The sequence below is a fragment of the Nyctereutes procyonoides genome, unplaced genomic scaffold (assembly GCF_905146905.1).
Source record: "Nyctereutes procyonoides isolate TBG_1078 unplaced genomic scaffold, NYPRO_anot_genome, whole genome shotgun sequence".
Lineage (NCBI taxonomy): Eukaryota > Metazoa > Chordata > Mammalia > Carnivora > Canidae > Nyctereutes > Nyctereutes procyonoides.
This window is the reverse complement of record NW_026575052.1, coordinates 42,506,960-42,519,280: the sequence shown is the minus strand read 5'-3', so window position 1 is coordinate 42,519,280 and position 12,321 is coordinate 42,506,960. Positions and strand designations below refer to the sequence as shown.

At 40.2% G+C, this 12,321-nt stretch overlaps 1 protein-coding gene across 3 annotated transcripts in view; it reads left to right on the top strand.

Moving 5' to 3' along the window:
- The window catches only part of DDX4 (DEAD-box helicase 4), an 87,943-nt gene that overhangs the window by 28,732 nt on the left and 46,890 nt on the right, over positions 1-12,321 (top strand). For all 3 annotated transcript variants that reach the window (XM_055332172.1, XM_055332173.1, XM_055332171.1), the window contains exon 3: positions 9,052-9,129. In XM_055332172.1, the coding sequence (XP_055188147.1) occupies positions 9,052-9,129 (78 nt within the window). The remainder of the gene's footprint in view (positions 1-9,051; positions 9,130-12,321) is intronic.

The following is a 12,321-nucleotide window of genomic DNA, read 5'->3' as shown; positions in this document are numbered from 1 at the left end:
GAGGGGGCAGCTGGGTGTCTCAGTCCGGTCTAGAAGCTGACTCTTGATTTCAGCTTAGGTCCTGATCTCAGGGTAGTGAGATAGAGCCCTGCATCGAGCTAGGAGAGTGTTCTGCTCCTGACTCTCTCTCTCTCTCTCTTCCTCTGCCACTCCTCCCTTCCCCCAACCCCTGCTCACATGCAAGCACATGCTCTCTAAAAATAAATAAATCTTTTCTTAAACAATGGTTAAGCAGGGAAAACAACTTCAACTTCTTAAAGACTATTTACAAAAACCTACAACTAACATCATACTTAATAGTGAGAAACACAAAGTGTTTCCACTAAAATCAAGTACAAGTCAAAGATGTGCCTTCTCATCACTTCATTATCATACTGCAAATTCTAGCTAAAGAAATAAGACAAGAAAATGAAAAGTCCACATATTGGGAAAAAAGAAATAAAACTGTCTTTGTTCACAAATAACTGATCACCTATGTAGAAAATCCAAAATATTTTTTTATAAATTAATTTTTATTGGTGTTCAATTTACCAACATACAGAATAACACCCAGTGCTCATCCCGTCAAGTGTCCCCCTCAGTGCCCGTCACCCATTCACCCCCACCCCCCGCCCTCCTCCCCCTCCACCACCCCTAGTTCATTTCCCAGAGTTAGAAGTCTTTATGTTCTGTCTCCCTTTCTGATATTTCTCACACATTTCTTCTCCCTTCCCTTATATTCCCTTTCACTATTATTCATATTCCCCAAATGAATGAGAACATACACTGTTTGTCCTTCTCCGGTTACTGTGGCCAAGTTCAAAAAGGGTGTTGCCTGAGTTCTCCTCTGGGATTTTGATGGAATCTTGTCTCACATTTAGATCTTTCATCTATTTTGAGTTTATCTTTGTGTATGGTGCAAGAGAGTGGTCCAGTTTCATTCTTCTGCATGTGGATGTCCAATTTTCCCAGCACCATTTATTGAAGAGACTGTCTTTCTTCCAGTGGATCGTCTTTCCTCCTTTATCGTATATTAGTTGACCATAAAGTTCAGGGTCCACTTCTGGGTTCTCTGTTCTGTTCCATTGATCTATATGTCTGTTTTTGTGCCAGTACCACACTGTCTTGATGACCACAGCTTTGTAGTACAACCTGAAATCTGGCATTGTGATGCCCCTAGATATGGTTTTCTTTTTTAAAATTCCCCTGGCTGTTCGGGGTCTTTTCTGATTCCACACAAATCTTAAAATAATTTGTTCTAAGTCTCTGAAGAAAGTCCATGGTATTTTGATAGGGATTGCATTATACGTGTAAATTGCCCTGGGTAACATTGACATTTTCACAATATTAATTCTGCCAATCCATGAGCATGGAATATTTTTCCATCTCTTTCCTCAATTTCTTTCAGAAGTGTTCTATAGTTTTTAGGGTATATTTTGAGAACCATTTGAATGGTAAATGGTTCTCCAACCTTTTATTTTCAGGTTGTAGGTGTCCTTCTGTCTAAAATGAGTCTCTTGTAGACAGCAAATAGATGGGTCCTGCTTTTTTATCCAGTCTGAAATCCTGCGCCTTTTGATGGGGTCATTAAGCCCATTCACGTTCAGAGTTACTATTGACAGATACGAGTTTAGTGTCATCATGATATCTATTTAGTCCTTGTTTTTGTGGATTGTTCCACTGAACTTCTTCTTAAAGGGGAATTTTAAGAGTCCCCCTTAAAATTTCTTGCAGAGCTGGTTTGGAGGTCACATATTCTTTTAGTTCCTGCCTGTCTTGGAAGCTCTTTATCTCTCCTTCCATTTTGAATGAGAGCCTTGCTGGATAAAGTATTCTTGGTTGCATGTTCTTCTCATTTAGGACCCTGAATATATCCTGCCAGCCCTTTCTGGCCTGCCAGGTCTCTGTGGAGAGGTCTGCTGTTACCCTAATATTCCTCCCCATGAAAGTCAGGGACTTCTTGTCTCTTGCTGCTTTAAGGATCTTCTCTTTATCTTTGGAATTTGCAAGCTTCACTATTAAATGTCGAGGTGTTGAACGGTTTTTATTGATTTTAGGGGGGGGATCTCTCTATTTCCTGGATCTGAATGCCTGTTTCCCTTCCCAGATTGGGAAAGAGTTCAGCTAGGATTTGTTAAAATACATATTCTGGCCCTCTGTCCCTTTCGGCAACCCCAATTAAACCCCAATTAAACGTAGGTTTTTCTTCCTCAGGCTATCATTTATTTCCCTTAATCTGTCTTCATGGTCCCTTAATTGATTGTCTCTTTTTTCCTCAGTTTCCCTCTTTGCCATTAACTTGTCTTCTATGTCACTCACTCGTTCTTCCACCTCGTTAACCCTCGTCGTTAGGACTTCTAGTTTGGATTGCATCTCATTCAACTGATTTTTAATTTCTGCCTGATTGGATCTAAATTCTGCAGTCATGAAGTCTCGTGAGTCCTTAATGCTTTTTTCTAGAGCCACCAGTAGCTGTATAATCGTGCTTCTGAATTGGCTTTCTGACATTAAAGTGTAATCCAGATTTTGTAACTCTGTGGGAGAGAGGGCTGTTTCTGATTCTTTCTTTTGAGGTGAGGTTTCCTTCTAGTCATTTTGCTCAGTGCAGAGTGGCCAAAAACAAGTTGTATTGGAACACGGGGGAGTATCACTGGTCCGTCTAGCTGGTCTTCTGGGGGAGGGGCCTGATTTTCAGGTGTTAGCACTTGGGGGAGCTGCTCTGCCCCTGCCTGCTGCAGGGCTCAGCGGGGGTTGTTTACCCCGTGGGGCCCCAGGAGGAACAGCCCCAGTGGCTGCGGCAGCTCTGGAAGCCTGGATTCAGCCCCCGCAGGAACTACGGGGCTCTCCGTCCACAGGGCCTGGAGGCTCCGGGGCGGGGCCGCTGATCTGCTCAGCTCGGGGCAGGAGCGTCCTTGCTGTCCTGGGCCCTCCCGGCCTCTGCCTGTCCCGGGGGGAGGCCGGATCCTGGGCTGTGTCCCGGCGCCCTCTGCTCCAGGGCCTGAGCTGTTGGATTTGCGCTCCCGCCCTGCAGCTCCCTCCCTGGAGCCGCTCCCGAGCCCCTCAGAGCTGCTCCAGTGCGCGCTGCAGCCCTTAGGGAGCTCGGCGCACTCTCCTGCGCTCGCAGGTGTCTGTTAGTGTCCCAGGGAGCCCGAGGGCATCCCCGCCCTCCTGGGTCCTGCTCCAACTCCCTGCGGGCCCCTTTCCACCCGGGAAGGTTGGTGCAGCTCCTGCTTCTCCGGGACGGGGCTCTCCTGTCCTGGGGACACTCGCCCCGGCCTCAGCCCGGCTCCTCGCGGGGCCCCTCCCCCTCGGAGGCCTTTTGTGTCTTTATTTCTTTTTCCCCGTCTTCCTACCTTGATAGAAGCGCGAACTCTTCTCACTGTAGCGTTCCAGCTGGTCTCTCTTTACATCTCAGGCCGAATTCGTAGATTTTCAGGATGATTTGAAGGTTATCTAGGTAATTTGGTGGGGACAGGCGATTTGGGGACCCTGCTCTTCCGCCATCTTGCCCCTCCCTCTAACTTCCTCTTTCTTTTATGGAGTTTCCCCTTAATATTTCTTGGAGAGCTGGTTTGGTGGTCACATATTTTTTTCAGTTTCTGCCTATCTTGGAAGCTCTTTATCTCTCCTTCCATTTTGAATGAGAGCCTTGCTGGATAAAGTATTCTTGGTTGCATGTTCTTCTCATTTAGGACCCTGAATATATCCTGCCAACCCTTTCTGGCCCGCCAGGTCTCTGGAGAGGTCTGCTGTTAACCTAATAGTTCTCCCCATAAAGGTTAGGGATCTCTTGTCCCTTGCTGTTTTAAGGATCTTCTCTTTATCTTTGGAATTTGCAAGTTTCATTATTAAATGTCGGGGTGTTGAATGGTTTTCCTTGATTTTTTTTTTGGGGGGGGGAATCTTTCTATCTCCTGGATCTGAATGCCTGTTTTCCTTCCCAAGTTAGGGAAGTTTTCAGCTATGATTTGTTCAAATACACTTTCTGGTCCTCTGTCCCTTTCGGCCGCCCTCTGAAACCCCAATTAAACATCGATTTTTCCTTCTGAGGCTGTCATTTATTTCCCTTAACCTTTCCTCATGATCTTTTAATTGTTTTTCTCTTTTTTTGCTCAGCTTCCTTCCTTGCCATCAACTCGTCTTCTATGTCACTCACTTGTTCTTCCGCCTCGTTAACCCTTGTCATTAGGACCTCCAGTTTGGATTGCATCTCATTTAACTGATTTTTAATTTCGGCCTGATTAGATCTAAATTCTGCAGTCATGAAGTCTCTTGAGTCCTTTATGCTTTTTTCTAGAGCCACCAGTAGCTTTATAATTGTGCTTCTGAATTGGCTTTCTGATATTGAATTGTAATCCAAATTCTGTAACTTTGTGGGAGAGAGGAATATTTCTGATTCTTTCGTGGTGAATTCTTCCTTGTCATTTTGCTCAGTGCAGAGTGGCTAAAAACAAGTTGTACTGGAAAAAGAAAAAGAGAAAGAATAAAAGGGGGGAACAAACAAAAACAAAAGGAGGGGTATCCTGTGATTCTATATACTGTAAGTCCCTAGACTTCCCTTGGAACTTTCCAGCGCTGCTTGGTCAAGAACTTGCTCTTGCCCTGTCCTTTAAGCTGGTCTTCTGGGGGAGGGGCTGCTGTGCTGATTCTCAGGTGTGTGCACCTGGGGGAGCTGCCCTGCCCCCTGCCAGGTGCACGGCTCAGTGGGAGCTGTTTATCCTGCGAGGTACCTGCTCCCTGGCGGCCCTGCTCAGTCCCAGGCACAAGGTGACACCAGGAGGAACAACAGTGGCAGCGGCCAGCTCTCCAGCTCTGGAGTCTGCTCCTGCAGTAACTACCACAGTCTCCCAGTCCGCAGGGTCCTGGATGCTCCGGGGGGGGGGGCGCTGATCTGCACAGCTCGGGGGCGCCTGGGGGCAGGAGCGTCTTTGCTGTCCTGGGCCCTCCCTGCCCCTGCATGTCCTGGGGGGAGCGCTGGATCTTGGGCTGTGTCCCCTGGTGCCCTGGGCTATGGGGTCTGCGCCCGCCCCTGGAATCGGGCTCCCGGGGCCATGCAGCCCCCTCCGTGCAGAGCCTCCACCTGAGTTGTCCTTGGGCCCCGTGGGGCGCGCACTCCAGCCCTGTAGGGAGCTTGGCCCGGGGAGTGTGGTGCACTCTCCCCAGGGGCGCATCTCCTCTGTTAGTGACCCGGGGGACCTGGGGGGCTCCACTTCCCCTCCTGGGATCCTGCCCGAGTTCCCTGCAAGTGCCTTTCTGTCCGGGAAGACTGGTAAAGCTCCTGCTTCTCTGGGACTGGGGTTTTGACCCGCTCCTTGTGGGGCCCCTCCCTCTTGGATGCTTTTTTATTTTATTTTTTTCCGTCTTCCTACTTTGATAGAAGCGAGAACTCTTCTCACTGTAGCATTCCAGCTGTTCTCTCTTTAAATCTCACGCCGAATTCGTAGGTTTTCAGGATGATTTGAAAGTTATCCAGGTAATTTGGTGGGGACAGGTGACTTGGGGACCCTACTCTTCCACCTTCTTGCCCTGCCAGATTCAATATTTTTAAGGTATACATCATAAATGTACAGGTCGCTGGATTTGAACAAGGTGAATACACCTTCATGTTCACCCATATCAAGAACAGAGCATTAGTGGAACTCTAAAATCCCTTGTTCAAGGCAACCATCACTCTGACTAGGAGTAACTGCTATTCTAATTTCTAGCAGCATAAAGTTTTTCCTGTATATACAAATTATATAGAATTGGAACCATACATTAAATTCTCTTGTGTTTAAGCTTCTCTCCATGTTATTGGAAATAGTTGTAGATTATTTATGGATATAACATAGGACAGATACAAATGCCATCCATCGTATTAATGGGCATGTGGATAGTTTACAGTATTTTCCTATTTTGTAAACTTCTGTTATGTCTTTTGGTGGATGTAAGAATATTGTTGGCAGACCGGTAGCATTGGTGTTACATCTGAACTTAGAAATGCAGAGTCTAGAGGTGGCTAAGTTGGTTGAACATCTGTCTGCCTTCAACTTAAGTTATGGTCTCAGAGTCATGGGATAGACCTCTATGCCAGGCTCCCTGCTCACCAGGGAGTCTGCTTTTCTCTATGCCCTTCATCATCCCTCATCCCCCTGCTTGTATGGACTTTCTATCTCTCAAATTAAACAAAAAAAAAAACTTGTAAAAAAAATGCGGACTCTAATGCTTCACCCACAACTACTATATCATAATCTACATTTTAACCAGATTTCCAGGCAATTTTTGTGCACATTTATAATTACATGATCTCTGGTTGGAAGACTGGAGGTTGATGATTTATAAATGTGTAGTCCTTGAGCTACTTGAGATAATGAAGGGCATTAGAGATTAGGACAGCTGGCAGCCCTAAATACTGAGAAGTTGTTTCAGAACTTTTTGCCACTGAGTCTTTTTCATCTTCTCTTACCCTTTTCACTTTGGGTTAATAAGCAGATGACGCTGGATGAAGATTGGAAGATTACAGGTGGATTAGAGCTCGAACTAAAGTCTTCTAGTTCTTGTTCTTTTTCTTGGTGGTTAAATTGTGGATTTTTTTTTTAAGTTGTTCAGGATTTGCTCCTTCTTTCTGAATCTGGTCTGAATGTAATTACATGCGGTCATTTGGTGGGAATTGCTTCCATTAATCTAATTTCGTTTTAAATGGAGTTTATTTTCATTTCTTTTGTTTTGTTTTGATAGGCTTCAGAGCACCAAAGATAAATAGCTATACTCTATCATTTATTAGTATCATGGACTTCTTTACTGATATTTTTCCAACTATGTATTTATTATGATGGGGATTGAACCTGATAAAATTCAGTGATGGTATATCACTAAATTAATGAAAGTGAGAGCAGCAATCCCTAAAACTAATAAAAAAAACACTTAAACGTAAAGAGAGTAATTGCCTATTTCCTTTTGCGTGCTAAAAGCAAAGAAGACAAGATGAATTAATTCTTTATTAGAACCTTCAGTTTTTGGACCATCATTTTTAGACTATACCTTGGGATTTTTAAAAATTTTGCATGCTGTTTCCTTTAATTCTTAAAAATATTTGTATCTTTCCTGTGTTTTACTTTCAGATTTGAATGACCAATGGGGTGTTGTCCAAGATTATTTTTAAGTTTGTCCTTTGATTTACCATCTAGAGATGGTAAGGTGCTTCTCTTATAGATGTACTGTGGAGAATGTATACAGGTCTTCAATAAGTAGGGCTTTAAGTCTGATGATTGGTTTCAAATTGAAGTCCAGTCTTCATACTGGCTGGATGACCTTGGTGAAGTTGCTTCTCTAAACTTTAGGTTCTCTAAACTTTGTTTTCTCATTTTAAAAATGAGGATAATAGCTCTTACATTTTTAAGTGTTAAATAAGCTAGTTAATATATACAAAGGCCTAATGTAGTGTAGTGCCTGGTATCTGTGGTGCTCAAATGATGATTTTCTTGTGCACATGTGATAACAATTATCTATCTTGAATTTGACCACTTGTTTTAGTTGTCAACTAATTTTATTTTGATGGTAATAAACTACTTGAATCTTAAGTTTTTTCTTTTTGGGTGTTAACTTTTTTTTTTTTCTTATGTCTGCTGCTAGTTCAGATCATTTAAATTTTTTTTGCAGTGGGTATAATTAAGCACAGTTTTGGGATGGAAATCCTGCTTCCTAGGCCTAGCACATATAGGTTCTGTTATTTTGGGGTTTAAATTTTTTCTAAAACCAAACTCAGAAATACCTACCCTCATTCCTAACAGGGTTATTATAAGGATAAAGATCAAATGAGGTGATGAATGTAGAGTAATTTTGTAAAGTGTAAAGTTGTATACCATGTAGAGTGCTTTTTTTGAAGGAGACAGTACTTTGTTTTGTTAAATTAGATCTATTATACTTTAATTTTTTTGGCCAAACAGGTCATACTATATGTTTATTTTCTTCTTGACTCACATTTGAATTATTTCCTTTTTGCTAGTATGAATAGAGCTGCCATGAAAACCTCTTAGTTTGCTAATATATATTTTTGTTATAAATCATGTTATTTTTAAAATGCTTTTTAAAATATTTACTTGAGATAGAGGAAGGGGGGGGGGGAGGAGAGAGAAAGAGAAAAAAAGAAGCAGACTTCCTGCTGAGTAGAGAGCCGGACACAGGCCTTGATCCCAGGATTCTGAGATCATGATCTGAGCCCAAGGCAGATGCTTAACTGGACTGAACCACCAAAGTGCCCCCATGTTGAGTTACTTCTTGTACTTTTATCTGTAGAGATAGTTTTTTTCATTTTGATATGTTAATGTTGTTTCTTACCTTTTTAAGATGCTGTGTTGTTTAAAATATCCTTGCATACTGGAATAAACCCCAGTTGGTCATAATGTTCTATCTATTTAATTTCCTATTGGATTTGTTTTGCTAATAATTTTTATGGAGATTTTGCATCTACTTGTGAGTCAAAGAGATTTTCTTCTGTCCTTGACTTGTTAACGTTGTGTTGACTTGGTATAAATGAGTGGGGAAATATTTCCTCTTTATGTTTCCTGGGAGGGTTATATGTCATTGGAATGATTTGTTCTTTGAGAGTTTTGTAGAGCTCGCCTGTAAAACAAAACAAAACAAACCTAGGCCATGATGCAGAGATTTAAGTACTGATTTAATTTCTGTGTGACAATTTGGTTTGTTTATCCAGAGAAGAAATGAATATACATTCAAAAAGCATGTTCTTTTAAAGCTAGGATCAAGATCTAATTTGTAGCTTTACTATAGTATATGATTTGTGCTTGTTTCCCTATGCCCTTAACTGTTTTTGGTATTAGCAAACTTAAAACTATTTTCCAGTCAGTCATATGATTGAAAAAAGCTGTCTTCTTCCTTTGATTTACATTTTGTTTAACTGAGTAAGATTTAGTCATCATTTATTTTTCCTTTGGAGAACTACCTATCTAAAGCTACTAGGCTGTTTGTCTTTATTGATTTATAGAATTCTTCCTTTATCATGGGGGATGGCACATGATAATGTTTGTACCACATGATACCTTTTTGACTTGCTTTAAATGTTACTTGATTCAGAAATGAATGATGGACCTTCTCGAAGAGATCATTTCATGAGAGGTGGATTTCTCTCAGGGAGGAGTATGGGAAACAGAGGTAAGTATATTTGTCTTTCCATAAACTTACTAACTGCTCAGTGGTGGAAAGAATAGAAACTATTATAGCTGTTTAGTGCAAAGCTAAGTCTGTTGTAACTCACTGCACAGTAGACTTTGGAATAATGAGTTTATCGTTTTTTCACTTAGCAGTTTCCTTTTTGCTTTTTCCTTTGGGATAGTAGGAGTTAAATTGATAAACTACATTGGTTAAGGATGGCTTTATAGGGGTATTTCTTGATGTGTTTATGATTCTTGATATCCAACAATTGGCAGGAGAATGTTTGTAAAAACTTCAGAGATTAGGGTAGGAAGGGTCTCTTTTTTAAGTTTTTATTTCTCAAGAAAAGGCAATATGGAAGCATTTCTGTAAGTTTATTAGTATTAAGAGGTTATTTCCCCAAACTTGGAACTTTTTATTTTTAGAACAAGTACTTGATTTGACAGGTAATAATATAGCAAAATACCTTCCTACAGTCCATTTTTAGATTTGTTATTACAATGCTGAAAGTATTTTACTTTATGTTTTAGTATAGTGGCATAAAATATTAAAACCTAAAATTTATTTAAAAATCCACATGACTATTTTTTTTACAGGGTGTCATAAGTTAGGGCTAATTGGTAGTTTTAAATACACATAATGCTTAATCTTGAATTCATTGGATGTTAATTGAAAAACTTTATTTCTAGGTATTTTTATTCATTGGAGACATTAAAGATTGTTGTATGGTATTTCCTTTGATACTTGGAAAACTTTATTTCTTGTTTAGATTCAGTTAAGATTTTATTTATTTGAGAGAGAAGAGAGTACAGTGAGTACACAAGAGGGGTAAGGGGCAGAGGGAGAGGACAAGCAGACTGCTCCTGAGCAGGGAGCCCAATGCAGGGCTGGGCTCAATCCTAGGACCTTAAGATCATGACCCGAGTCCTAGGCAGATGCTTAACCAGCTGAGCTGCCCCAAGAAATAATTTCTTTAAATATGCATTTTTATTGTGTTTTTAAAGCCTGCATAGTAAGAGGCATTGATTTGCTAAAAGGTTCAAGTGGGGGTTTTGTTGGTTACTAATAACATTAGAGATAATAAATACCTGAATATTACACTTAGAGGAAATTTAATACTTAAATGTATTCTAAAAAATGTATTTTAGAGTAGATGTTTTAAAATCTTATTTTAGAATTTAATTTAGGTGACACTTCTTTTGTTTTTGTTTTTGTTTTTTTAAAGATTTTATTTATTTATTCATGAGAGACACAGAGAGAGGCAGAGACATAGGCAGAGAGAAAAGCAGGCTCCACGCAGGGAGCCTGACGTGGGACTCGATCCCGGGACTCCAGGATCACGCTCTAGGCCAAAGGCAGGCACCAAACTGCTGAGCCACCAGGGATCCTCTAGGTGACACTTTTTGATGTGGATTTCAAAATACTAATGAATAAAGCCTTTAAAATTTTTTTTATTTTTTAGAGAGGAAGTGGGGGGGAGGGACAGAGGGCGTGCAAGAGAGAGAATTTCAAGCAGGCTCCATGCCCAGCACAGAGGAAGCTCCATCTCAAAACCCTGAGATAATCACCTGAGCTGAAATCAAGAGTTGGATGGATGCTTGACCTAGTGAACCACCCAGGCTCCCCAGAAATGTTTTAATTAGGTATTTTTAAATTTTCAAATTCAGAAAGTATATTCATATATCTTGTTAAAGTCTTGCATTAATTGAATGCTTTTTCCTTTTTTTTTAAAATTGAAGTGTAGTTGATGCACAATGCATTACATTAGTTTCAGATATACAACGTAGCGATTCCACAACTATACTATACTCATCACTGGTATAGCTACCATCTGTAACCATGCAACATTATTAACAATACCAACGACTCTATCTTCTATGATATATTTTTTATCTGTGTGACTTATTCATTCTGTAACTGGAAGCCTGTATCTCTGAACAAAGGCTTTTTATTTATTTTTATTTTTTATTTATTTATTTTTTAAATAAAGGCTTTTTAAATGAGAAAACCGTCACTGAGACCGATTTTACTACACACTGTTAATTTCATATGTGTTAGGTTGAAAAACACATTAATCTTCTGATCAGAACTCTTGGCTGAATGTTAATACTTTAAAAAGTTATCATTGTACTACGTATAGTCTTGGAAATTCATAGACCAATGAATATAACTCCTTTCCCTTACTGTTAATGGAATACTTTAGTTTCAACCTCTATATTTTTTCTCAGAGCTTGTGTAGCTAGCAATTTGTTTTTGAAAATCACCCTTCCTTAAAAAAAAAAAAAAAGGAAAGAAACTGACCCTTAATTGCTCATAATAGAGTATTGATCACTTTTCATGTTCTGTGAAGTATGACCTAAATAGCTTTAACTTCTTGAATCATACACATCTTTAGAATCTGATGAAAATACAGATAATTGCTCATACACAATTTTGCACGTGGCTTGAGGAGTTTTGTAGATCTTTAACTTCCCTGCATTAGGATATTGTATAGTTAGGTAAGACACAATTTATGAAGACCACAAGAAAATGCTTTAAATTTTTCTAGTGATAGTTTAAAGTGTCAGTTTATATCAGTTTGTATGTCTTTTGTCCAGTTTTTTGGCTTAAATAGCTATGCTTCTTGCCATAGCAACTCTGTCTTCAAAATTCTTAACTAGTGGTAGAGAAACACAAAGAAAGTAAGTGATAGTATGCTGTGGGAATGTGGAGGAAGGATTGATTATGACTGAAGTCTGAAAGAAGACTTCATAGAGGAGGTGGCCTTTGAAATGGGGTTTTGCAGAGTGAAAAGAATTTTGATAGGAAAAATAGAAAAGCAGGGAATGCCTTGCTTAAGGACCAGTGTGTAGGAAGGTAGAAAATATTAGAAGTTAACAATGTGGAGTATGGCAAATAGTTTGGTATGAGTTAAAATGTTGGATGCTCATCATTGTGAGGATAAAGTTCACAAGGATAATATAAGGAAAGACCCGGAGTGGTAGAGATGTGACTCAGGAAGTGGTAGTTCAGCTTTTATTTCTTTGTTGTGTAGTTCCTTCCTAATTTGAGTTTTAAAAGTAGAAAGATTGAGAGCAATTTAAATGCTAACAAAATGATTAAGTAATGATAATTTTAAAAAAGGTCAAGAGGAGCACCTGGGTGGCTCTCGGTGGGCAATGGGGCTGGGAGCATCTACCTTTGGCTCAGGTC